Raw genomic sequence first — 27,699 nt, 5'->3', positions numbered from 1 at the left:
AACCTAAACTTCTGGCTGTAGACCCAAGACTATGCAGGCTTTACGTCAAAAGCTGAACTGTTTTTATTTACTTTGTTTTATAAATTGTGCGCAACATTCTGTGTGATTGTCAATTGACACCACCAGGGCTGGAAGGGTTAAAAGCTCTGCAGCAAGAGCAAGGTCTGTTATTGCAATAGCAATCATGTGAATGAAATGCCCGACAAATTTCTACTGTCGCCCCGAAGTTCTGAATCAAGCCTCAGTGCAAGGAGAATGAAGGGCCCATGCATCGTGTGCTACCACAGGAGCAAGGGTAAGCATGCAGTTAAGCCAAAAATAGTGGCTGCTTGCGTGCAGTCTTCCCGAGGTCGTGTGCTTGAGCGCATATCTCAGACTGTGGCCATAGACGGACATGGCTGTACAGGCAGCCAAGGGCATACACGGCCCACACCCCACGTTGGAACTTATCTGCAATGGGTGCACCCTAGGGTCCAATTAGATGGCCGATGGCTCCAAGAGTGTCGTCTTCCAATGCACATTTGGAGGTTGTGTAACCCAAGTTTTGCATTACACATAATCCAAACAGCCATTGGAGCATGCAAAATCCACTTTTGGTGCACCTGCTGTTGTGTTTGGAGCAGGTGTAAGGCTTCCATGAAAGCGCACACAGAAAAATGAATTATAAGTTGGTGTTCTCTGTAGTTTACATAATGATTTCCCCACAAGAACTAGGAGAAAAATAACCGATTCACCACAGCCCGCCATGATGGCAGCAGGGAACATACATCAGCAACGACGTTAACTACATTCACTTGAGTGAAACGTTACAAGGACACTAGAAAGAAAAAGAAATTCACAGAGGAATAAAAATGGGCCTGGAGTGCATACAGCAGGTGTTACCAAATCCTGCCTGGGAGCTTACCAATGTCAATGAAAAGTGTACAATCATTGAATTCTACGAGCGCCAACATATGGCGCAGAAGCTTGGAGGTTAACAAAGAAACTCGAAAAACAAGGACCGCACAAAGAGCGATGGAACTCATATTGTAAGGCATAACGTCAAGAAACAGGAAGAGAGTGGTGTGGATCAGAGAGAAAATGGGGATAGCCAACATTCTAGTTGACATTAAGATTTAAAATTGAGCTGGAGAGGCTATACATGTAATGCACAGGGCAAACAACTAGTGGACCATGTTGAGTTACAGAATGGATGCCAAGGGAAGTGCAGTCAAGGATGGCAGATTAGGTGGAGTGATGAGATTGCTAAATTTGCATGTGCAAGTTGGAATGAGCAAGCACAAGGCAGGAGTAATTGGAGCTCACTGGGAGAGGCCTTCATCGTGCAGTGGACTTACAAGGGCTGCTGCCAATGATAAAGAGAAACAATAAATCAGTTGATTTTGATGAAAGACTCTTTAAAACTCTATTTCCTTCAATTTTACAGTAATTAGAATAGCAAATGAAGGTTACAGCTCCCCTTAAATTTTCCAATGAAGCACCAGTGCCAGCGTGATGTCACCAATTTCGAAAAACTTCTTTTGTGTTTGGGACGTTAACAAGCATGCTTCGAAATTGAAAAGTGATTGAAAAGCAAGTTTCCTATGAGCGTTGATTTCCGAGTGCCGGACAGCAACTCGCGGCCCTCTTGTTCCTCCCAAAGCTCGTAGAGGACTTTGTCTTTCTCGTCATTACCAGACGTCACGTTTAGGTTCTGCATTTCTTACCAATCTCGCACCTCCACGCCACTCATTTACGTCGATTGAATCATTCTTAGAAATCATGCAGCTGTCACCGTCGTCTTGCTGCTGCCGTCACACAAATATTGGTTTTACATGAACCCATTGGTCGACCTGGTAATGCTCTGTGGAACTCCAAACAATGCTGCATTGCAAGTCAGCTGCCTGCAAAATGCTTCGCGTAACGTCGATTCCCATAGTGGATGTGATCTGCACAGTTTCTTTACCCCGAGCCTTACTGAAGACAAATGTGCCACCAAAGACATGTAGACATAGCAGGAACTGCAGCATGGTACCCGATCACTATGCACGTGGTTATAATGGGTGAGGCTAATTTCAACAACCTCAAACTGTGGAAAAAAAGTAATATGGTGCAATAAAGTTGCAAGCAGGCAACAGGAAATAGGTACCATGCACACTGTCTCCGATTACCTTCTTGTCTACAGAGCATTATCGCACATCAGTCCTCGATGCGTAAAACTACTGCATTGACCATAAAGCAGCAAAGCCAGCAAACCCACCCGTCATTTTAGCCTCGCTCACCTCTTAGTTGGTGCATCAAAATAGGAATAAATTCAACTGTCTGCTGTCTCAGCAGCAGTTGCACTGGCTGCAACGCCACAAACGAACCCGGCCAATGAATGCAGCGGAGCCATGCATGCGTTCTACTGGGTGGTAGCTTCCCAACTTTCACACTGCCGTAGCTACGCTGTGGCCCAGCAGAGGCGCAATATGGGTAAAAAAAAATGGCTGTGGCTTAGGTAAGGTTAAGCCCAGGATGCGAAGCATACTAGCCTTTATTTTAGTTGTTGAACCACTGTTTAGCCTGGTGAACTGCTGTTGCTTGGCTATATTTGATTCGGCTAGACGAAGAAACAACTCATGCATTACTTCTTCGCCTTCAAGAGTGGAACGCGACAGCGTTCCCGTCGACCCGCCAAGGAGTGTAAGACAATGGGCTACAGGGCAGCGACTACGCGCCCCGCATTGGACGCGGTGAGCGTCGAGCAAAGCAGCGTTCGGCGCGGCAACGAAATGTGCGCCTGAGCAAGAGACGCACGCCTTAGAAACAGCGCGTTTCTAAGGCAACACCGCATTCACTAGAGGCGCTTTTGTACCGCTTTGAAGCGTTGTACTCGTGGCTCAGTGGTAGCGTCTCCGTCCCACACTCCGGAGACCCTGGTTCGATTCCCACCCAGCCCGTCTTGCAAGAGTTGAGCCAAAGCCACTTCTCCTCTGTCGTGACGTCACGGTGTCACGTGATTTCATGGTCACCGCCGCGCCTGAGGAGCTGGGTTGAGCCCTCGTAATATGCTTCGCATAAAAGACCCTTTTGGGGCAGCATGGAGCAACCAATTCTAGAGGGCGCAGAATGGTGTAGCATTCCCACCATTGGATAAGCCTTCGGCTGGATCCATCTTAAGAGACAGACTGCGGATGCTGAGGATGGAGTTCCCTTTTTAATGCAAGCAAAACTGAGCCCAGGTTATCCCCTCTTGGACTGGAAGTAGTCCGTGAGTACGTCATGTGCCTGCGTCTCCTTGCCGTAGTCCTTCACCACGACACAACTGCAGCCGACCACTTTCCTCGCCTTGCCTTCCTTGTCGATCTTGCAGAGGCCAGCCCACTCGCCAAGCTTCTTGTTGCTGTCAACCTGCGCCACCGAGTCGGGAAAAAATTGTCAGCATGAGCCTAGCCACAAGATGCATTTGCAATCAAAACCAGCACCAAGTGCGCCATGTCAGAGGGTAACTATTCCACACCAAACTCTTCAGGAGAGGGAGTCCATTTCTCATCATGCGCATTTGCTTTTTCAGAGCCTGCATCGTGGGCAGTCGATTTCACACCGGTATGCGGCAATCCGCCAGGCTATTTCATCCCTGCACAGTGAAACGTTAAATTCCCCACGACAGATGAGATAAAAAATACTACAGGGCTGAGGTTCAGGCGCGAGCTAAAAAACCAGGGTGGTCAAAATTAACCTAGAAGCATTCTCTCTCAGCCTGTGTGGCTTTGAAACAAAGTAAATAACATACTTCTAAATGAGGTTGCAGTATGGAAAACACAAACAATTATATTTTTTCAGTGCTAGTATGTTATGGTGCACCATGTGCAAACGAAGTGGCTAGCAAAATTGTCACGATATGCTTCCAAAACATTGGTACAAGTATCTTCACTTGCTTTCTAGAGCAACAAGGCAGTATTCCATGCGACTTAACTGCCAATTAGTTTCAGCAAGTACGAATTTGTCTGGAAGTTGCATATCTAATGGAATAACATAGTAAGAAGAAAAGCTGCACTGATAGCTACATCTCGTGATGCTGTCACCAACAAAACCATATGGGCCTGCTTTGGCCGTGTGTGATAAGACTGTGTGGTCTTTACCGGTTGGTATAAATGTTTTCGCGCAAATTTTATAGTGCTACACTTTCAACAGCCGAAAAGTGCCCCACTAATGCTATCAATGCATACATGCTGAGACTTCAAAGTGCCAAATTTACTGCTAATGTTGAGGCACATATATTCGGCTACTGGCTTGCTGGAACGTAGTAGCGCATGCACTTATCGCAATGCAGAAGGCCACAGACAGGGCTTGGCTGGCCACATCAGGCTAAAGCAAATGTTGACACAGGTGTGCGCCTCATTGAAAACATGCAATTTTTGTTGCCTTGCAACTGGACAGTGTCAGCATATCTAAGCTGCACAGGCTAACTGCCATGCTAGATCTTGGCCAGCACTGGTTCCCATTCAATCAACACGGTAAGGCCAAAAAGTACACGCACTGCCTAAATCTACAACTTCACTCAGAGTAAAAATAATCCCCTCTTTCTTTACTTCCTAACGCATTGCACAAGCACTCAACACGGGTATACACGTGTGGTTATGCCATGGCAGAGAATGCTGCAAGTCTCCCTATTCCAACTGAACAAAAATGCATTACAACTTATTTATAACCAACAGTGACTTCTGATGCCCTTCGAAGCTAAAAGTTTTATACACAGTAAGTGGCAAAACGAGTTGCGCTTTCTTTTTACGATTCGAATTTCTAGCAGACGCACTGGGAATTTCCCATACTGTCGCGCGCGGCACGCATGCATACATGAACATTAATCGAAGCATTCATTATGTTCGACAAATGCAGCTTAATTTGATGCCGTCTACGCTCCGCCTCCGTGGCTATCTGCCAAGAGGTTCCGAGACGCGGCGATAAAGCCATTGTCAAAAGAAACCGGCCTAGCCACGATGCAGGCTCCCAGCGACGGCTACCGAAACTGGGTGGAACAGCTGTTTCTGCAATCTCACCTTGATGAGGTTGATCTGGTGTTCGGCACACAGGGCTTCCACGAGCTTCACGTAGCTGGCCTCGTCGCAGTTGTTGGCGAGAACGCACAAGTGGGCTTGGCGCCTGCAAAAGGAGGCGCCGACTTAACGCAACGCTAACACACACGTGCGCACCGCGACACGCTGGTGCTAGCCTCGGAGACGAAGCGTTGATAGAAGTGTCGCTCGTTTAATGCAGGTTTACAACACCGTTCCCGGGAGGTTGCCGGTATTCACGGAGGAACTTTCAGCCGAGAAGCCCGGCAAAGAGCGACTCTCGGTCATCACACTCAGCAAAATGCGCTAGCCACAAGTTCTATTGAACCATCTCGCTCCAAATGCACCGTACCTTCATCCTAAACCAATCAAAGCTCTACCTCCCTCATATCGCCCGTTAGAAACCGTTTCAGCAACGGCGAAACGCCATCGCGTAAAGACGAACTCTAGAAAAGAGCACGCACTTGTCGAGGGCCTTTGCCGCTTCGTGGAGACCACGAGCAAGGCCGTCGTGCATAAGGGCCATCTTGAGCACCTCCTGGAGGGCCGTGTACACATCCATGGGCTCACCGCTTGCTGCTATCGCCTCCCTGCATGATGCACAAGCAAGCAACGTTCAACTAGTACCGCGCGACTGTGGGAGTCGTGTTGCACCGACGGCACGCACAAGGGTGCCGATTGTCGAAATTAAATTGGGGCACTTAACCATTAGCAGGCATAAAATGCACAATCCAGCATGTGGGTGGGAGGTTACCGTTTTAAAAAATGTACTCACATATCGCAGATGAAATATGTCCTCGGCGATAGACGTAAATTACGAAGAGGTCCGCTGAACGCGCTTCACCGTATCAAAGCAGACATGTAAAGGAAGGCGGAAGGGTTGGCGAGCTGAAGCCATCAGGTACGAAGGTTACGTATAAAAACATTTAATAAAACAATTTGATAAAATCATATTTTAGCAATAAAAATTGTTACTTGCTAGCATAGTTGATGATGCTTTTGTTTTTATTACTAATGACTGTTTATTACGGTTTTAAATTACTACGAAACCACGAAGTTGTGTTGTTTCTTGTTTCACTTCCGACTTGTTTGTCTCTTTTCACGTTCATGGCTTTCTCAAACTGCTGCCACATGTTGGTTTGAGTTATTTTCCGCTGTTCGCGTGCCGCTTCGTCGCAGTTTTGAAACCTGGGTTGCATTTGACGACTTAGCGTAAGTGAAGTGATAAGGCTGGTCGCATCGCGCGGCGTTTCTGATAGAGCAAACGCGTGTTAATCGCGTTGCAGCTGCCGGTAGCGGCACCGGCAGTGCGGTTGTCAAGGCATGTGGTAAAAGTGGGCCGGTCGCTGGCTCTCTTGGCCGACGTTTTCAACCACGCGTTTCGTTCACGCGCCCAATTTTTTGTCTTCACCGTGAATTGCGTATTGACGTGATCGACTAAAGTACCGACACCCGTTAGTGCCGTCGTAGCGTATTGCCTACCGGCTTACGTTTTGGTCGTTTCCCCCCTTCCTAAATGCACATCGTTTAGGCTATGTTTGCGGAGACGTGCCTTTACCGCCGTCTGGTATCATCTGTTCATACGCAGAACATGTTTTTTTTTATTACTTTCAGAGAAACGGCCACACCATGCCTCTCTCGTGTCGCTTCTACTCTCAAAAATACCCGGAGCCCGAGGATGTGGTGATGGTGAACGTCAGGCAGATTGCCGAAATGGGCGCCTACGTCCGACTCTTGGAGTACAACGACATCGAAGGCATGATCCTGCTCTCCGAGTTGTCCAGGCGTCGTATCCGTTCCATAAACAAACTCATCCGCGTCGGCCGCAGCGAGTGCGTCGTCGTCATCAGGGTGGACAAGGATAAAGGTATGTCTCGCTGCACGGTTCTCTGGCGGGCTGTAGCTGCCTTGCACAACGTTTGAGAGCTAAATGCGTGCAGAACAGGCATTAACTCCCCTACTCAGAAGTGCGCCTTAACTTGAAGCCCGTGCTTGACTTGGTCAAGGTAACGCCTGACATGAATATGCCCCAAGGTGCTCATTGCCTTTCCTTCGGCGCTATCACGTCAGGCGTTATTGTGACCAAGTCAAGCATGAGATTCAAGTTAAGGCGCATTTCTGAATATTGCTTCAGGGAAACGTGCGTTGTAGCCTTTTTGTCTGCAGCTGCAATTTGAAGTGGTATTTGCCGCGTTCTTGGTGCGAGTGCCCGTAGCAGCTTGCACAAACTGAATAACTGCACAGTGGGCAGCATGAATGCGTTGGCATGGCAATAGGTCAACGTATCGCTTTGAAAATTTTCTTTCTGGCGTTTCCAACAGTTTTCAGCTCCTCAACATCTGCGAAAAATTAGTCTTGAAATATTTAAAGGGGTCCTGAAACACTTTTTTAAACTGACTATAGAATGTCCTCGCCGTTAAAGGACGTCTCATAAATCTCATGCTCCAAACATTTTCAAAACTCTCAACATTAAGTGGAGTTATCACACTGATACCAACTTTCTCTGTCCTTTTGCTTCCACTAGTGCAATGGAAGCTACAAAGCAGAGAAGCCAAAAGGGCAAAGCCTCAGCCCTATGTACTACTCCAATGGTTTAGTGTCGCGGCGGCGAAAGGGCTCGTCGCAGCATGCCGCTACCATTTTGGAGGCCACGTGCAGCAGACGCAGCCATGCGTAGTGCAAAGATAAAATTAAATGGTATTCCTGTGTTTTTGAGATTGCAGACATATATAATAATCATTTATTTAACTCAAAATTAGCAATCGTGTATTACTCAGAATGCTCTTGCGATCACAAAATCAGCTAGTAGCGTTGGTGGGTCAGCTTCTTTCGATGGTGCTGCAGGGCGACATTGTGAAAGCAAGAGTAAGCGATTTTTCACTGTTTGACAATGTATAGTAAATTGTCTGCTACATGTAGTACGGTAATATTTGGCTCACGTGTTCATGGCAGCTTCTGTGATAAATAGCCAACGTTGTCTTGCTTTGTTCAAAAGTGGTTTGAGGACCTTTCGACATAAATGCAATGTGAGTATGCCTCACTTAATGCACACTCTCTTCCCTGGCAAGGAACTAGTGGGGCACACTTTTCACATTGGTTAAAATGTATTTCTTGCCATTTTTGCTTCATTCTGCAGGCTACATTGACTTGTCCAAACGGCGAGTATCCCCGGAGGACATCACAAAATGTGAAGAAAAGTTTGCCAGGGGCAGAGCTGTGAGTATTAGCGGTGCCCTTTTGCCGACTCCTTGTGATGCAATGGGTTTGAAGAAGAAACGACAGGGAGAGGGTGTTGGTGGCTGCAACTTTTGCTGTGCGTGCGCAGGTGAACAGCATTCTTCGGCATGTGGCTGAAACGCTCAAGTTCGAGACAGATGAGCAGCTCGAAGAACTGTACAGGAAAACCGCCTGGTACTTCGATGACAAGTTCAAGAAGACCACAGCATCATACGACGTCTTCAAGCTGGCTGTTACGTGAGTGTCTTGGTGAAGGTGCACCATTGCCGCTTGTGAATTTCCATGTACCTTGAATGTGTATGATTCAGCAACAGAAGAGGTAATCACTTCAGCCACTCATGTGGGGTATCATTGTTAGTTAACTGCTCTGTACAGCACATTGTGACCAGTATAGTTAGTGGGTTTTTCATCTAAGTTTGTATGCATGCCCTTTCAGTAAACAGATTAGCACTGGTATGTTCAGAACCACATTGTGGTTGCCATCTGCTTGATGCACAGAAACGAGCTTAAGGAAACAGATGTGCTAGGCTCTTGCATGTGGCAGCCACAGCCCAAAAATTACGCCTCTCAAGCATCGTGTGAGCCTGCAGTACACCGTGCTCCTAAAGAAGCTCAACTATTTTCCTACCATGGAGAAGATAGGTGTTTTTTATTTTGTATGTTAAGTGAGGTTTTTTTTTTTTTCTAAGAGAACTAGTGCACTCAACAGTTTATGTAATGCATAAAAAGCAGAATGAATGCATTTTTCACGCAAAAATGTTCTATTAATTAACAATATATATGTAATAAAAAAGATGTAAATTGCCAGAGTCAAGATTGTAGGATAAAACTGAACAAAGTTTGTAAAGACATGCAGACTAAGAAAAAAAAATGTTTAATAAAAAATTTTGAGATTAGAATGCCGTCTAATAGGCACTATCTCCGAAAAAAATGTAAAATTTTCAGTCAACAGGTTTTTCGCTACCAAAAATTAACTGCAAGCACTACAATTAAGCGGAACATTGCATGTCTTGCAGTAAACTCTTGTTTTGTGCGCAGTTTTCCTGTCATTGTAGCATTTCTTGCAGTTTCTATAAGTCAAAACAAAACCTACACCAAGCCAAACAAAATTGCTATTTGCCCTAACCACTGCAGACAAAACCACAGCAGTTATCAGCGCGATCATGGATGGCAGCTACGCGGTTATAAAAGCACACAGCCAGCCACCAACATGGTTTTATGCCCAGTGATATACGCAAGAATAAAGGCTTAAAGGCACAATTAAGCAGAAAGCATTCCGGCATTGCTGTCAGTCTCGTATCATGTACGATTTGTGCTGACTATGGTATGGCAATGCGGACTCTGCCACTTCATTTCGGTTGGACGCTAGTGCCGCTCTTGCTCTTTTGCTGCGTGCATTTGCAGTGCTTCGTGCTCGCCGAGCTACCGTACTAGAACCAGATGGGTCATGCTGCTCCGTGCATTTAATTTTTAATCCTCCGACGCATACGTCCGCGCGCGCGCACTATTTCCAAATGGAAGACATATTCAAGATTATGCTTCTACCAAAAATTTACAGCAGCTGCAAAGTAGAATACACTTGGCTCTTGTTAAATTAGCTCTGTGTTTGTCTCATTTAGCTCTGTGCCACCAGGTGGCAGCACCGCGCAGGCACTTCACATTTACACCTACACTCATTCAGTATAACGCACAGTCAGCTTGCATTCACCCAAATACTGGACAGGCAAAAACTTACAGAATCATTGCCAGTGCCAGCCATGACAATAACGCAGTGACGGACGAATGACATCTATGAAACAGTGAATGCATGATGACTATAGGATGATTCTGAATCGATGGTGATGGTATAATGACAAGAGTGTGACGGCAATGACATGAGGACAATGTAATTAGGAGAATCGGATGCCAAAGATAGAACGACCACTGCAGCATCATGACAGTTTGACAACGAATGCATGGCGGTGACAATGGAATGACATCACTGTAACAATGAAGGCACTATGGTGACAATGAGATGACAGTTCTGAAATAATTATGGTCTGATGATAATGGTATGACGATGATGAAATGATCACAACGATGCTTTGACAACGGCATGTTACGATTGGCTGGCGGAGGAAGCGACCTTCCAGCCACTCCTGCTTTACTGCGATGAATTGCTTCTTGAAGATCACAATACGGTGCCTTAGCCAGGCCAGCGGCAACACTAAGGTGAGACATGTTTGGCGGCTACAGGGTTGATGGATGGCGCTTGGTCACCGACCACGACGCTGATACCAAGAAACTCCTGGGAAACTGCATTCTACACTGTTTCATTGCAGCCACTGCTAGCTGCCAAAGTTGATTGAAAGACAACCAGCCAAGTGCTGGGCCGTACTAGGAGCTAAGATGTTCATGTAGAGTCAAGCGTGACACCCCTACCTACGAGCATCCCCTTCTTTCTCTGGGATAGTGATCCGTGTGCGCCCGGGAGTATTTCTATGATTGTGTTCTGTGAACAACGGTACCAGAGCGACTGTCCGCACTGTTGTCTTCAAAGTGACTACGAGTGCTCCTATTGAAAGATGGTGTGACTGCAGATTTTCCTGGCGTAGGGATCTAGGTAGGACAGAGTGGTTAAAAGTGGTTTGCTGGAGTGTGCTGTGTGCTCTGCCAGAAAGATGTAGTCTGGTCTGACCTGTAGGTTATGCTACGAGAATGATGTACTGTGCTCCATGCTTAGGCCAGTACGAGTATCTCATGTTGTTCTGTAACAGTTTGCCTCTCGTATGTAATTAAACCCCCTGCTCCATTCCTCGTCCTCTCGACCACATACTCTCCACTAACGAAGCAACCCTAATCAAATAAGCTCGGACGATGGGGTGGGCCTGCTTAGCCTCCATGTGATGCCCCGGTAGTAGAGGCCAGCTACCATAGGCTAGAGCATGACCGTAGCATGACCTAGGTACAAGTCGCACTCTGTGTGACATCAGACTCCGAGGCCAAAACTCCTGAGCCCTACAGGCAACATAATCATAATTGAATGATGACAGTATAATTATGGTGGGATGATGGCATGCCAACAATGGGGAGATATTTCTGAGGTGATGACAATGATACAATGGCAACATGACAATAATGGAGGGAGGAGACCCCGTCTGATGTCGAAGCTGGAATGACGACCACAAGCACATGCCTAATGGCCCAAGAAGTATACAACTTTGGTTACTGGGCCTGGGCTAGATAGACAGACAGACAGAATCATAGTGCCTGAAGTTGGCAAAGAATACTAACTGCATTAAAATCTGAACACAAAACTTTCATGTCAGTGATATATGCATTTCCCTAGTGTCTCTCGACCGCACCTCAGTGGAGTTCAATTTGCATGCAACTGAAGCTCTTGGAAAACTGAATGCTTTTCTGCAAACTGTATTGGGCAATGTTTATTACTTAAATGTGCATTGTTGGAACATAGTTTTTGTTTTCCTTGACAGGGACGTGTCGGTCTTGGATGAATGTGATATTGACCCAGAGACAAAAGAAGTCCTCTTGACCAACATCAAGCACCGGCTGACACCACAGGCTGTCAAGATCAGGGCAGGTACGCCTAGTTAAAAATGCATGTTAGAATTAAAAAAGTTAAAAATACATATTATATGAGCACTGGAAGTGACGCATGTTTCTTGTCTTGTGGGTGCATGTTTCTTTGTGTAGCGCCCAGTCCATCTCGTGACAGAAGAGAGCGTGACACCGTGTTAATAGTATTGACATCAGGGTCGCATTTGGACACAAGTCGCATGTCATGCTTGCACATGACCCGTGCTATAAGAATACTTCTGCATTCAAATCAAAGGTTGCAAGTTAGAGTAAAAAAATTGTGGCAAAACCCATCTCACGATGACTATTGACACTAATGCATTAGTATCGAATCAGTACAGTGACACAACGCATTGACACCGTCAAAACAGGTGTGAGGTGTGTACCACTGCAGTGGGGCTCCTCTTTCACACTTCCCTGGGAACACTCGGTGCCATCTAGCACCGCTGCTGGGAAGCCTGCTCATGGCTTTCAAAATGCATGGCACGCCTGTGCGTGCGAACACTGAGAAATGCTCCATGCGGTAACTAGGCTCCCCTCTCGTGCTTCTTTCTGGACATGCTGCACCGTCTAGTGGTGCTGCCAAAAAGTTTGCGCGTGACCTCCAAGATGAGGAGCGTGGCCTACTGGTGCCTGCAAACGCTGAGAATATTTCCCTTGTCTGACACTCAGTGGCTCATACTCGGTGACCCAAGTTGGCGACAGGTTCATCGAAGAGTGGAAAATACCCAGTGCACGCGTGGCGCAGCTCGCTATAGCGTTGGCTTGAAAGGCGTTCATATTAAAGCGGCACATATCCAGTGAATTTGTGCCACGCAGCCCGCTATTAGTGCATCGAGTTGTCCTTGGGGAACCCCTGTGACGTGGGTTCAATTCTGCTCAGCATCGGAGAAATTTTAAGGGGTGTTTTTCGTCTTTGTAAAGCGGCACATTCCCAGTGGCCCATACCTAGTTACCCATACCTAGTTATCCATACCTAGTTATCCATGTTGCCGTCAAAGACATTCATTAAAAAGTGACTCGCAACTACTGGCACATACCCACTGATTCAAGTTGGAAGACGATCATTGGAGACCAGGACAGGCCAAGTGGCTCATACCCATCCCAGGTCTACAGTGGCTATACCTACATCATGCAGCGTGTCCAGAGGGAAGCGAGAGAGAGGAACCCAGCTGCCGTAGATACCCCATACATGACTTGTTTTAGTGGCAGCAATACAGTGTGCCATTACAGTACTTCAATGCTAGTCACATTAACATCGACAGTGATCCCGAGATTGTTTCTGCCTGATTTTTTTTTTTGTCATAACCATGAAAGTCATCTGGACTACAATTGAGAGGGACCTTAGGATTGAGTAATTACAGCATGTTTCTTTTTTGCACTAAATGTGAATATCCAGGTAAAAATCCTGTACGAAGGTAGACTGCTAGGATGAGTGGATTGGTCTGTTCTCTTGCATTGGCACAGCTGGCCATGCCAGTTACTCTCCGAATGGTTGCCTTGCCATATTGGAATGTTCTTTCCATTCTTGATTGTGTGCAGTTAACTTTTTGGGTTGTGGTATTACTGAGATAAGATAGTTTTAATCCAGTATATTTGGAAGCAACATAACCCTCACGTACAGAACATTCTGGTGAGCCTGTATGTTATACAGTGAAAGCTCGTTAATTCGAACTTCAATAATTCGAATTTATGGATAATTCGAACTGTACGATTTGGTCCGGCCAAGCTCCACAGAAGTCTATGTATAAAAAAGTCCGTTAATTCGAACGCGAGAAGGTTCCCTCACGGATAATTCGAACTACGCTCGCCTGGCACACGGCCAGAGAAACGCGCCTACTGCCTACACACAAGGTTGTATTGCCTCCTAAACGGAGAGAACGGCGAGAGAAGGCAAAATCGGAAAAAAATCTAACCGACGCGGGGTCAGCCAGAAGGCAGCGGCGGCTGCCGCCTCTCCGTTCTACGTAACCTCCGAGACTTCTTGCCCGTTGCGAATCTCGGACGCTTTGCAAATCTTGTACAGCTGCTAATGCTGTGCGGAGATGGCACGGCAAATGCCAAAACACAGCGAATCAAGTACGTCGCAGCTGCGCTTGCAATCAAGAACCAACGAATCAGGGCCTTCGCCACCTTCACATGTTCGGCGTCTTTGTCTCGGCAGTCTTAATCGGTTGTGTACCTCTGTTTTCAGCTTAGGAGGTATCGGCCGTCGCGATTCATTGTGATGGTGTTAAGCCTCGGCTAACGTTTGTTTCGGTGGACATCGGTGGTGTGGCACAGTCGGACTCAGAGCTTCGACTTGAAGATGGCGTGTGCCCACAGCACACGCCATCACTTTCTGACACGCCAAATTTCTGACATTCCCTACTGCTTCCAAATCGCAGTGTACTGTTGCTCTCCTTCACTTTCGTTAGTTCGAACTTTCGTTAATTCGAACTGAAGCGGCTTCCCCTTGCGGTTCGAATTAACGAGCTTTTACTGTACTTAGCACTATGGGCTTCGCATGCCAGATAACTTGACATCCTTCAAACTCAATTCACCTTGCAGCTCTGCCTTCTGCTGCATTTCTATAAATTGTGTAGACTCATTGCACGTGTTGGAAATCATGTGAAGTGAAACTATGGTGAAGCAGTTAATTAGGTGTCGGTGAAGAAAAACCGGACACTGGTGCTTGGTGTCTCCAAATTATATCTTTAGCGGAGCCCACTCAATTAGCCGGAAGCCTGATTTGGCTGATTCCACTGCTCGCGCACTGTCAGCATGCTGGGTATGTCGTTGTCTTTTGTGACTGGCCCATTGTGGCATGTAGTACTGCGCTACAATGTTATGAAACTAAATGCAATGCACACAACTGTCTTTTTCATTGTCGTATGCAATATGTAATCTCATGCAATGTTTCTTTTTATGCACTGCTCCTCACATAAGCTTCGCCAAAATTCAAACAGTAGTTCACGCAAATGCACACTGTGAGAAGTCGACGCTGTGATGTCACTAAGACGAAGGCGATGTTTGTCAAGGCAAAAATGTTGAGAGGTGAATGGCAAAGAAAAGTATCATGCAAAATATAGTTGTAAAGCTGATTGTCAATGGCTTGTTTCATTCCAACATCTTTAGCCTTATGGAAACTGTCACGCACACCTATGCTGCAAGACAGCAGCAGTCACAGTCAGCAAAGTTCATGAGGTGTTGCTAAGAAAGCTTTGCTCATAAAAAATAAAATTGACAAAAAAAGCAGCTTTCATTCTGCCACATCTCACTTTCACAAGAATGCGTTAGTGATGATTTGAGACTGACAAGCAGAGTGCTGCAGCCAGTTGCAGTTCATTATTCTTGAATAAAATATTACAGTGTGCATCATCATGAGGCTAGGCGGGGGTGGAGAGGCTTGATATGCAGCATACAGTTGCCAGTTTATTGCATTCGAACCCAGTAGCATTGTAAGTGCGCTGTATGCTTTACATTCTACTTCAGCCAGTGTTGTTGTAAGCAACTTCTGCCACACAACATTGACCCTGTGGGGCACTTCATGGGGGTGCGAAAAATTTTTGTCAGATTGACTTGTTGGCCCCACTGTATATTGTGGCAACCACCATATTGGCATTGGCAAGTCCTACGACGACTGGATCTGAGTGCTGAGAGTGGTAGGCTGATTTCTGACCGATGCAAAAGTTTGTGTATTAAACCTTACTGTTGAGCTGATTTGTGCCTGTTGCCGTTTTTCCTTGAAGTATAGAGTTAAGCCTCTTATAATGTATGAAGCTAATAATGTGTGAAGCTAATAATGTGTTCTCTCCGGTATCGCCGACAACCATGCACTTTATGTTTGTGCACGTTGACTTTCCTTGCACCCTTCCACTCTTTTTTTACCAGATATTGAGGTGTCCTGCTACGAATATGAAGGCATCGATGCTGTGAAGCATGCCCTACGGGAAGGCATGTCGCTGTCCACCGAAGACATGCCTATCAAGGTGAGGCTTGTACCAGTTCTAATTTTGCAAGATGCTTGCATCAAACCATAGTTGCCAGGAGAAAAGTAATGCAGTGAGGTTGCTTTTTGTGATGTGCTTGAAAAGGACACTAAACGGGCTTAAAAGGGCCCCTCACCAGGCCTGATCAGAAATATTGGTTATACACAAGAAGCATACAAGTACAGTGCAACTCTAATCACAACAACCTGCACTTTATGACACTAGCTAGCGCTCAAACAAAACCTACAGAAACAGTACAATAAATTTAAATTTCACTAAACCTGATTGCACATGACAAGCTTCGTACATTAATTCACAGGGACTGATGCAAAACAAGGGTGCCGTTCCACAGGTTGTATCTTCGTGAACAATGTATAGTCCACGGTCAGCAGTAAACGATGGCCAAGTTGAGAGCCATCAACAACAGTTGCGAAGTCTAGACATACACCAAGTGGAGTTTGACGAAAGGATATGTGTGTGCTGTCGTAAGGTGTACTTATGTTCAGCGCCTCGACTGCTCTGTGTCACGCAGGAAAAGTTGTTTATACGACTCATTCCGCAGCTGGTCTTTGTGGGCCTGGCCTTTGATCACTTGTCGCAGTGACAGGTGAGCTTTCATTGCTGTGAAGTCTCTGCACACAAAATAATTTCCTCCATGTCGACTCCATTTGCTGTCGTGCCTACGGTGCTGTTTCCGCCAGTCACAATCCTCATTTAGCACTGTCCACTAGTGGGAACAAGTCTGCGAGTAATCTTCAGGCCACTGCAAGCAGGCTGTGCAGCCTGCTTGTTGTTAGTTACGTGCAGAAGAGAGCCAGAGTGAATGTGCCTTTAGGTGGACTGTAGCCATATGCAAATATGCCACATTGCTTTTCACAGTGCATTCAGCGTGCACAGAATGCCAGCATGTACTTTGTTGTTCAGCAGCTTATTTTTGGAATTCTGTATATGTAAGCATTGACAATAAATCAACCACCATTTAGACATGTTTGATTATAAGGACTTCTACATGGCACTGTCATTTTCCCCATAGACGCCATGTGTAACAACAACCAAAATTTCAACAACCGGACAGTCTAGGGTGTGCCATTCTATAATCTGGACATCATCAGCGGCTGTGGTGGTTACCAACTGACACCAGCAGTGCAGCCAAAGCTGTCGAGCAAAGTTAAGACCTCAAAGATAGCATATTCCTACAATGTGGTTGAATCTAAGAGGCCGTACTTCAATCTCTTAGTCGGCGTAAACAGCAATGTGGTGCTTGTAGGCAATTTGGAATTGCCATCGCCATCAATTTCCGGTTCGTACATTGCCGATTGTTATTGCCACTGCTGGTGTCGACTGATGTGCTTCACAAAACACCGGTCACTATTCTTTGTTCTTTGAACGTGCTGTGTAGTACCGAGTGTAATAGCAAAGTTTTGAGTGTGATGTTTTCACCACATTATGCATACAGGTGCCTACTCGGACTAGCTTCGATAGTACATACTACATATCTACTAGATGCACTGCATGGCACCAACTCTACCTTTGCAGCCAGCAGCGGCTATGAAGCGCTGCAAGTATAAGACCGTGACAGTGGTGCAGAAAGCTGCCATTGTACAGCTTGTACAGCACAGCCGATCACAGGTTGAAGTAGCACAGAAATTCAGCATTCCAAAACAAAGCATCTCGGACTACACCGAGAACAAAGCTAAGATACTAGAAGCGATGCAGAAATAGTGCTACGGCCCATCAGAAAAGCTTCCATCAAGGCACATGCCCACAACTCGAAGAGGCCTTGAATATCTGGCTGGGTACAATGGTAGTGCAGCACATTCCCGTCTCTCGCGACCTACCAATGTGCAGCAAAAGTGGTGCCGTTGACAACACGTTGGTTGTGAATTACCGCACTGAAAAGCTGCAAACATTATGGCCGTTACTCACTGGACCACGCTTTCAACTGCAATGAAAGTGCACTTTTTGCAAGCTTCTGCTAGATGAGACACTGTGTCTGGAGATCCTTGCCGTGGCAACCAACACAGTAAAGAAGTAATGACTGTTCTTCTGGGCACGGACAAGTTTGGAACAGAAACGCTTCTGGTTACTGGCTAAACAAAAAGGCCAGGATGTTAGGAATCAAGGATCTGCTCATGTGGTACGAAGCCAACACCAAAGCCTGGATTACGCAGCTGCTGTTTCAGAGCTATGTCCGCAGGCTAGATCAAAGCTTTGAGGCACACATTCATAAGGTAATGCTTTTTGTTGATAACTGCTGTGCCCATGGCCTTATCAATAATTTGAAGAAGGCAGTTGAAATTGAGTTTTAAATGCATAAGCATTTCTGTCCCTACCCAGCGAGGAAACCCGTCCGTCACGTAAGACGAATTGCTATAAAGAAATAAATGTATACATAAAAGCAAAGTAGATTCGAAAGGAAAAACAGCGGTGGGTATATTTTTTTCTTTTTTTTTCAGACATTTGATAAATCGGACATATTTTGCGGTCCCCATGAAGTCAGAATTATTGGTTGTTGACTGTAGTGCATTGCAGCTAGCCACTTTGCCATCCTCCTAAAGTATGTTTGACATGGTGCAATATTGCAATATTGCTTGCAATATTGCCCACACGGCATGGATGGGGTGCCATTAACAATGCAAATCATCTTGTGTCATGGGTACCTGCCCATCTATTTTTTGTTTTGGTAATGTAATGAGTTCGAAGACGAGAAATGTTTCACGAAACATTTCTAGTTTTCACTAAAGTAAGTTGGCTTAGCCTATGTTAAGAATAACTCAGTCTTCCATCAGGTGCTTGCAAACGCAAAAGTCGCAGCTGCCACGATTGGTGTATGTGAAATGGTGGTGCAAAGTTTGCGTTAGTGCAAGTCGCAGCTGCAAAACACCCGGTGCAATATCGCAGCACATGAAATAGGCACGAGTGTGGAGGCTGAGCATGCACACTGTTTGCAGATCAACCTGATTGCCCCACCTGTGTACGTCATGACCACGACCACCATGGACCGGACGGAGGGCCTGGAGGCGCTCAACAATGCCATAACCAAGATCGAGGAGACAATCCGCAAGGCTGGAGGCGTCTTCACTGTGCAGAGCCCGGTCAGTGCTTGCCCCCATGCACTTCATACACCCATATCAGCCACCTCATCAGAATTTTCTATAGAGTTTACGAATTCAGGCTCACTGTACAGTTTTACATATGCTGTGTCAAGTTGCAGAAAAAATGGGGTCCATGAAGTTTTTTTTTACCGGTATTGAAAGGTAGAGCGGCACAAGATTTGCAAAAAGAAAGGGCATTTGAGAAAACCGTGATGACACATGCACTGCCCTTTCATGGCAGTTCAGGGTGTCATATGCCACAAGCATAACCTCATGGTATTTACCGTATTTACTAGACTGTAATGCGACCGCAATTGTAATGCGAGAGTCGACTTTCCAGTTGCATGAAATGACAAAATAAGACTGCAAACATAACGCGAGATGAGTGGTAAAAGGAATGGTACCTTTATTCAAGAAAGCACAATTCAGAAACCAGGTTTCACTAATCATCATCATCTGAAGAGCTTTCCTTGACCGGTGTTCTCTGGCCATCACATTCAGAGACAGTTTCACTTTCGCGAAATTTTGCGAAAACCAAAAGCCCCCCCCCCCACAAATGTTTCTGGCACTGTGCCAAGCTGGCTATCAGTGCCCAGAGCAATGTCTGGGAAGAGCCGAGTCTTGCTAAAGTGAAACTATCTCCGAAAGTAATCGACCAAGAATCGAGTTATCTTCCGTGCCGTCTTGCTCATTTGAGATTAACAAGAATAAAGGGAACTGAGGAGCCCGATTGTTTATTACTAATCATATCATAAGAAGCCAACAAACAAAGACAACAAAGGGGAAATTAGTTGTATGTATCGTGAAATCTCGTTACTACGAACGCCACATTAACAAACTTTTCAAAAATCCCCTGCTGACTTCTTATGGTTTCATTGTAAAATATTGCAGTACTACGAACTTCAGAATACCAAACTTTTCAGAATAACGATCGTTATTGAGTTTCTGTGTCATGTTAACACCTCAGTACTACAAACTAATATTCCAAAGTCCGGGGATGCTTATACAGTCGAACCTCGATATATGGAACAGCGCGGTGATCGCAAAATAGTTCGATATAGCCAGAATTCGATATATAAAATCACGTAGAAAACGCGTCAAAAACTAGCGCAAATCAATCAATGAACCAATCGTGGCGCAATAGATACTCACATGAAGCTTTAAACAAGGTATTTATTTAGTTCGCTGAAAGTACTGAAGCAGCGTAGCCTGCTTCATATTGGCAACCGCGTGCTTGACCACGGCGTCCTCAACATAGTCCAAACGGTCCACAAGAGACGGTCCAGTGCCTTCTATTGCGCCGCAGTAGCGGCGTACAACGGCCAAAGCAGCTACAGCCTCAGTTGCAGTCGGGAGCGGGGCAACATCAGCGCTTGCTGGATCAGCCTCGGCAGCGTCTTCGTTTGGCCGCTCAGCAGTCACTTCTGCCGCGATCTCCACGTCTGTTAACTCCGCCACTGTTCCGATGCTGTCGTCACCGCCAACGAAGTCCTCAATGCACATGCTGTGTGGCTCAGCACCGACAAAGCGCTCCAACTGGCGCCACGGCCGCCTCGATCACGCGCGCACGGCGGTGGCAAGCCTCGCCGTGCGCGCAGGCGGCCGTGCTGGCTCCAAGCCGCCGCGTGTGTACGCCGCTACGTTCAGATGGCGCCCTCGGCGCAACCGATGTGGGCAGCTGTCGTACGCAGCAGTCTGAAACGCCGATCGCGCCGCCGCTATCTTCGAGTGTGTTGCGGGAAAGCTCGCCTCCTGTCAACAGAGCGCACTTGGTCTGGGGCGGCGGAGTTCGATATATCCATTTTACGTCCGGCCCCGTTCGAAATAAAGAATTAAAAATGCATGCGATTTTCCATGTGATATAGAAATTGTTCGATATACGCAATAATTCGATATATCCGTGTTCGATATATCGAGGTTTGACTGTATTTCCGTGTATCCTCCACAGCAGGAAACAGTAGGCTAGCAGACGACAAGGCACAGAAAGCGGATGCCGTTGCGCGTCGCTTCGGAAAACATGAGATAAAAAAAACACAGGAGAGAATTTGTATCTGTTATGGAGGCGACGATGCATCGGGTTTTCAAGCACATGCTTATCCCAGGCCGGTGTTGCCTATCAACAAAAGCACGTCTCTCTTATTTCATCCTTCTTTCTGCACACATCTTTTTCTTTTGCGCCATTTTGTGCGGCCGCACTAGCTACACGCGCGGAGAAATGTAACCTCCATATTCACGGGGATGCCACTTGGACGAACTTTCCAGTTTCGAGATTGTGTCATTTACGCAGGCTTGTGCTTTCGAATAGTTGAGGTGTCCGCCTTGAGTGGAACAGTTGTAGTGTCCATGGCTAAGAATTTTAAAAACAAATAACAAGAAACATTGCGTTTGGAGGCACTTCCAGTAATCAGTAGTTTTCTCAGCATCACATTTGCATGCATCACTTATTATATGGTGCTTTGGTGGTGCATGCTGGCAGAATCTATGGAAAATAGCAACAGCGCGGGCCAAGAGCCAACAGCAACATTTTCGTGGATAGCTCGAACAGTGACAACTTATGAACTGATGGGTTGATGGGCAGATTGGTTAATTTTGAGGCTTTCACTATAAAGACTTTTCAGAATAACGAACGATTTTCGGTGGTCCCATGTGATTTGACATATTGAGATTTGGCTGTACTTACTAATTGAATTTTTAAAAAATGATAAATTAATGGAAATGAAAATGGATGTATAAATGGCTTGCCGCAGATGGGGAACAATCCCACATCTTCTCATTCTGCGTGCATTGCTCTTACCAATTGAGCTACCACAGCGCTGTTTTCCCATCCACTTTCTGGGGTATTTCTGTTTTACTGCTACAACTAACCCTGGGAGTGTTAGCCAGTGCCACCACTCACAAACCATGGCGGCGGATGTGGAACAACCTTTCTGCCACAGGCATCATGATTACGTGGGTGAAGCCAACTGCGATGTGTTAGAGGAATAATGCGAAGACGTGGGATCATTCCCCACCTGCAGCAAACTTTTTTTCATCCATTTTCATTTCCATAAATTTATAATTTTAATTCATTTAGTAACTTTAATTTCCCCTATGTTATCATTAAAAAAAATTGGGCCCCTCGGTTCCCTTTCTTGTCTTTCATTAAATAAAGAGGGTATCGAATCCAGTTACATTGATGCCTTCAGTAGCATGTGTGGGTTTATTGCCCAGCAGCCTTCACCCTAAAAGATCACATACTCGTGACACCTGCTGCAGAAAGGATGTTCCACATAGGATCGTTTCCCACCTGCAGCAAGTTATTTCTTCATTGATTTTCATTTCCATTAATTTATCATTTATTTAATTAGTACAGCTAATTTCCCCTATGTTGTCCTTGGTGTCTTTGTTTGTTGGCTTCTTATGTCATTTGAGATTATGTACTTCATAAAAGACCGTGCAACCATTTCATTCGGGCTCTGTACCAGGCCACTACAAGGTCCACAGAGCCCTTCTGACTGGCTTCGCATTTATAGAGGGCCTTCCGCTGTCCCTGCCGTTTGTAAACTCATTGACATCGAGGCGGTGAGCCATGGCAGAGTTTCCCAGCTTCTTGTCTATTAAATTGCTCATTGCTATAATGGCCACACAGTACTGCAGCACCGTTGCCGCAATACCAGTCACAAGCACCACAAAAATGGTGGACTCCAACAAGAAACAAGTTATGACTTAGGTCAACTTGTCTGCGGCTTGGATCAAGGTGTAAAGGTACAGGTTGCGAACGTGTGCTAAAAAACCACAGGATTTAGAATATCCTTTTTAATATGGTCAATTTTCCCTTTATTCGAACGTAACCCGGGGGTCGAATTCAAGCAACTAAAATTATCTTAAATAATTTGCGTTACAGCAGAGTAAATGTAATACTTTGAGCATGCTTACAGATACAAGTTCCTGAAGCAGGTGAAATTGGTACCTCCAAAGTTTCTGCAGAAGTCACTGTGGTCTAAAAACAATGTGTTGTTTTTCAATCTCAGCTGTTTGCTGCTGCTTGAGTACCGTGTATATGTATGCTCAGGGTAGAATTTTTAAAAATGCTTTCCCTCCAATTCTCTGTTTTGTTTCAAGGAGGCACCGATTGAAACAATAACCTCTCTTTCTGCTCATCTCAGTGGCAGTAGAGCAGAATCTCGGTAAACGGAAATTGCTTAAACGGAACTGCCTTTTAAACAAAACACCATCCTCATGGTTGGTTGGTTTTATATTCATGTTATTGTATTCAGCTTTGTCTCTCAGTAAATGAAACTCCTGATAAATGGAACCTGTTTCCCTGGTCCCTTGATGTGCCATTTAAAGAAAGTCCACTGTGTTTGCATCTGGTCACTCTGACGGAGTCCAGTTATCAAATGGTACACTGCACAGCATGTGAATTTTGAGTCATCCCTTTACATTACGTGTGTGGGGCGAGTGGTGGTACCTTGAAGCCGTCCAAATAATTGGCTGGTGAGTGTATTTACTTTAGAAGCATTGCTATCGTTGGTATTCACCTTGCTTTATCAAAGTGAGTGCAGAGAATGTACTTATTGGTTGGTGTATTCAACGAAGTGCCCGTTTGTGTTACAGCCTGTGAAGGACACCTATTTATGAAGCTTTGTAGTGTTTGGAAAAAAGTTTCCTTTTGATATACAGTAGACTTCTGTTAACTTGACTCCAGTTAATTCAATCCAGGCTGAAAGTCCAGGCCAGTGCCCATGCATTTCTATGGTCCCAAACATTTGTTATTTCGATCCTAAAATTGGCCTTCGTCAGATAATTTGAACTTGACCAGTCAGCATGCACATGTCTGATCCCTATGGTGACCTTAATAGCGACCCCTTTAATGGTAATGCCTGTCTCAGCGGAGCTTAGGGGGACAGTGAATGCATTGAACACACATCTCCCATCGAAAACTCCTATTTTTGGCCTGCTGTAGGAAGATTTTCAAGCAATAATCGTAGCTTACAATGTCTGATTATGGGACTTGCCAGATTTCATATGCCCCCTTTTTTTTTTTACTAGAAAATTTGGTCAAAAGTTTCCTGTGCAGTGCACTCGGACATGATACATATACCGCCTTTAAAGCGTTTGTATGCTTTTCCGAATAACAGGGATGTATTGCGCAGAAGCTGACTTTGAAAAATTGTGCAGTGAAGTTGATTAAAAAGCTAGCCGCCATTGTGCAACAGATACTAGACCCTTGCCCATATTTCTTGCTAAAACATCGAGTGCATGTTAGATTCCTATTTTGTTTAGGAACTTCAATATCATTTCTATTTCTGCCTTGTACACATAGAAAGTGGGTGCGCGTTTCGCTCGAGGGCATGCTGGAATCGGGAAAATACAGCCAAATGTATCAGCAGTGTGTTTTGCCATTTCTTCTGCACCTTGTTTAATTCAACCCATCGATAATTCAATCAATTTCATTGATCCCATTTGGGTGAAATTCATGGAAGTTGACTGTATCCACTATTTTGTTACAGTAATACCATTTCATTACAACAACGTTTAAGGATTAAATCTCTCCACCCTTTTGTGATGTCACAACTACTGTCACACCGCCAATTGCATGCTAGGTGCAACAGTTTCGGACATAGAAGACAAGTATTCAAAAAATATCACTTTTTAATCCAATTACCAAATGCTGGAGTGAACTTAATTAATGTGCTGGTGTAATGAAAATGATGTCTTTTCTGTTCTCAATGCAGCCCAAGGTGGTGACAGAGACAGACGAGCTGGAACTTGCCAAGCAGTTAGATCGCCTTGAACAGGAGAATGCCGAGATTGACGGAGATGACGATGACGAAGAGGCTGAAGCTGGCTCTGGTTCTTCTGGTGCTGAAGACAATGACAATGTAGTAATGGTTGAGGCCTGACCTGCTAGAGGTGGCCCAGGTGAGAATAAAGCAACCTGCTTAACCCTTGCACTCGATGTGTGTCATTCTGTGGAATTGAAGCAGTGAGGTCTAGCTGGTGAGCAAAACTTCAGGAAGCATGTTAGATGCTTGAAGGAGTTATACAGTGCTTTGCAGAACAAATGGACAAGTAATTGAAGTCGGTTATCACTACACAGCAGCTATATACTAATTTGAAGCTTACAAAAAAAAAAATGCATTTCTCTAGCATGGAAACTCCCTGTGCTTCCAGCAGGAGCTTTACGTAGGTGTAATACAAAAGAAAGCCCTAGAACACAAATATGTACATATATTTCTAATCAGACCTACAAATGGAATTCTATATATTCAAAAGTTAATATAATTCTGACACATATTATGAATATGTTTTGAATATGCCCTAAACAGGCTGACTCTGAGAGTCTGTGTGGGGTGAGTTCAAAACAGTGTGACCAAACAAATTTGGAAAGTAAGTACATTAGGCTTGTTTAGCTTAGGGTACAGGGGTGGGACTGCCCAAAGTCATTTTGGAACAATTTCTGGAGCAAGTAAAATTGGGTTTTGGTGCAGACAAAATTGCATATTGGAGCAATTCAAAGCAGATAAAGTTCCATTTGGAAGCAGTTTGGAGAAGGCCAATCTGAATTTTGGTGAAATAATGGAATATGAAACAGAATAAACCGACATGAAGTACGTAGTACAAGTGCAATTTGTAGCTATAGCCTACTGTTATATGGAAGAGTGTCCTGAGCGGTGGCACACCTCAAGCTTTCCTATAAAGCTGAAAGCATCAGTGGCACTGTGATCGAATTAGATACATGTATTCCCGTGCCAATGTTTATGATGATAGCGAAAAATGTTCTCAAATTGTGCGGTCCAATCGACGCAGTAACAATTTCTGGGTCACCATATGTCACCGCAGACCTAGGGAGCCGTGATCAACCGAGGGCTGGTATAACTTAAAGCTATTCAATTCTGTTTTTGTTGCGATAGCAATTATATGGATACTCCAGGTGGATTCCTGCTTTCGGTGTTGCCTTGGTGTTCCGTATAAAGTCTTGGGGCGATAACATAGTCGCCGCACACCATATGCTGCATGTGCGAGTGAAAGCGTGCAAAAGTGAGCCGACGATAGTGACTCAATCTCGCACGCGCATGGGGAAAAAGTGGGGAGGACGCGCGCCGCCTCGTGTCTGCGCAAGGCACTGGGGGAGAGGGCGAGAGGGGAGAGGGCTCGAGCGGCTGCTGGCTATGGCATGGCCGCGCATGCTTAATTTTGAAAGCGATATTCGATGGGGACAGAGTGTGAGTGCTGATAGCTTCGTGTGCGTTGTTTTCGCTGCTTAGTTCGCATTGAAGAGGTAGCACGAAGGTCAACTCGCTCACTGCTAATGCCGCGCTTCCTTACTCCATCATTTGACAGAGAGTTTCTGCGCTCATCGACTGAAATGTGTTCATGTCTGCTTGCGCCCACGTGGCACCAGGCTTGTTAATTTAGTAGGTGAATGTTTACAACCTTATACAGCCGATAAAGCTACTATATATCTTTACTTCGTACAGCTGTCTACTAAATTGATATCGCAATTGATGCTCCGCCTTTCAGGCCAAACCGCGCCTTTTTATTCCAAATCTGCATTAGGTCAAAATGGCTCATGCTTTGCCCATGTGGGCATAAAAACAGATTGGAATAGTTCTGTGTTATACCGGCCCTGGGGATAGAGACACTCGCCCACAGAATGCATGCTTCCCTAATATCTTGTTCAGCCGCCGCACTGTCGGCCTACTTTTTGTTGGACTGCGCCTCGGCTATAGGGAGCGCCACGCCATTCGGCCCACACAACTAGAATTACTGTATACACTACCAAAGGTAGCATGTACAGTAACTCTACACTCAGCGGTATTGTAGTACCCTCTAAAAACAGCTGCCCAAGTGACCGCGTGCGCGCGCCAGTAACTTGCTGGAAGCTCCAAAAAGTCTAGTGTTTTAAGTGCAATACTGCGTGTGAGGCTCCGTCTCGCGGTGTGCAGCACGGCTGCACTCTCTTTCGGAGAATGAATCTGCACGCTGTTTACAGCCGCTGCTGGAGCACACCTGCCGAAGCTGTTACGGTGCAGCGTGGCACAATTTCCATCAATTTTCTGTGTTTGGTGCAGTTTTGCACAGGAATTTGCGTTTGTATCAAAATGGTGCAATTGACGAAGGAGTCTCACCCCTGGACATACGAAAAATCCTTGGGAAGCAAGCTTTGCAGCAGCCAGACTTTGGTTCTAGAGGGAGAGAAATTAGGTTGATAATTTTTTCTGTGCAAGTGCCTTGCCTGTAGCCGATTACCACAGGGGTAGCTTAGTTAAAATGGAACTATACAAAAAAATCGCAGCAGTTGTGGCGCCCATTTTCAGGCTAAACTACATAAGCACGATGGGACGAGGACAAAAAGAACAGGACTAGACTGGCGTTAGTCATGCTGTGTGCTTTTCATCCTCGTCCCGTTGTACTGCTTGAATATGCCTCCATATTGAATGTATTAAATGTTTTGCAGTTCTTAATCGTCACTGACCAAGGCTAGATCTTTGCGTCGCCAAGCACATCTGTATTTTTCAACCACGATGGAGCAAGGCAACTTCCACACCATCCAAGAGTATGTCCAATTTTCAATAATTGCACGCATATTCTCTTTTCAGAACTGATAAATTGCGCTTGGTACTCGTAAATCCATGCCTCCTGCCATCACGAGATGCAGAAGCTGAGGCGCATATGTAGGTGTAGACTTCCGTAGGGGTGTGCGAATATTACAAACTAGAATATATGTAATTACTGTGATAACAGCTGTTCATTATTCAATATTCGGTTTGTTTGTGGAAATATTCAATTCGTTTTCGA

General features: G+C 45.4%; 2 protein-coding genes across 4 annotated transcripts; one reads left to right on the top strand and one right to left on the bottom strand.

Annotated features, from left to right (window-relative positions):
• Nucleotides 1-3,158: 3,158 nt before the first annotated feature.
• On the bottom strand, nt 3,159-5,960 carry RpS12 (ribosomal protein S12). Its single transcript, XM_070520925.1, has 4 exons — nt 5,812-5,960; nt 5,501-5,626; nt 5,022-5,124; nt 3,159-3,372 (listed from the first exon to the last, which is right to left on the bottom strand). Coding segments are annotated over exons 1-4 (399 nt in total). The 5' UTR covers nt 5,814-5,960; the 3' UTR covers nt 3,159-3,204.
• A 134-nt stretch (nt 5,961-6,094) lies between these two features.
• On the top strand, nt 6,095-27,457 carry eIF2alpha (eukaryotic translation initiation factor 2 subunit alpha). Of its 3 annotated transcripts, XM_070520923.1 has the most exons (9): nt 6,095-6,248; nt 6,651-6,903; nt 8,173-8,252; nt 8,362-8,510; nt 11,747-11,853; nt 15,723-15,820; nt 18,772-18,915; nt 24,633-24,819; nt 27,359-27,457. In XM_070520923.1, exons 2-8 carry the CDS (start codon nt 6,666-6,668, stop codon nt 24,798-24,800), a joined length of 984 nt encoding a protein of 327 aa, XP_070377024.1. In that variant the 5' UTR covers nt 6,095-6,248; nt 6,651-6,665; the 3' UTR covers nt 24,801-24,819; nt 27,359-27,457. The 3 variants fall into 3 exon arrangements, with proteins under 3 accessions (XP_070377024.1, XP_070377023.1, XP_070377025.1); XM_070520922.1 differs by lacking the exon at nt 27,359-27,457 and having other exon boundaries at nt 24,633-24,851; XM_070520924.1 differs by lacking the exons at nt 6,095-6,248; nt 27,359-27,457 and adding an exon at nt 6,345-6,490 and having other exon boundaries at nt 24,633-24,851.
• The last annotated feature ends 242 nt before the right edge of the window (nt 27,458-27,699 follow it).

Source organism: Dermacentor albipictus, chromosome 6, assembly GCF_038994185.2.
Source record: "Dermacentor albipictus isolate Rhodes 1998 colony chromosome 6, USDA_Dalb.pri_finalv2, whole genome shotgun sequence".
In the NCBI taxonomy this organism is placed as follows: Eukaryota; Metazoa; Arthropoda; class Arachnida; order Ixodida; family Ixodidae; genus Dermacentor; species Dermacentor albipictus.
The sequence above is the reverse complement of the archived record's forward strand: the minus strand, read 5'-3'. Positions and strand labels throughout refer to the sequence as shown.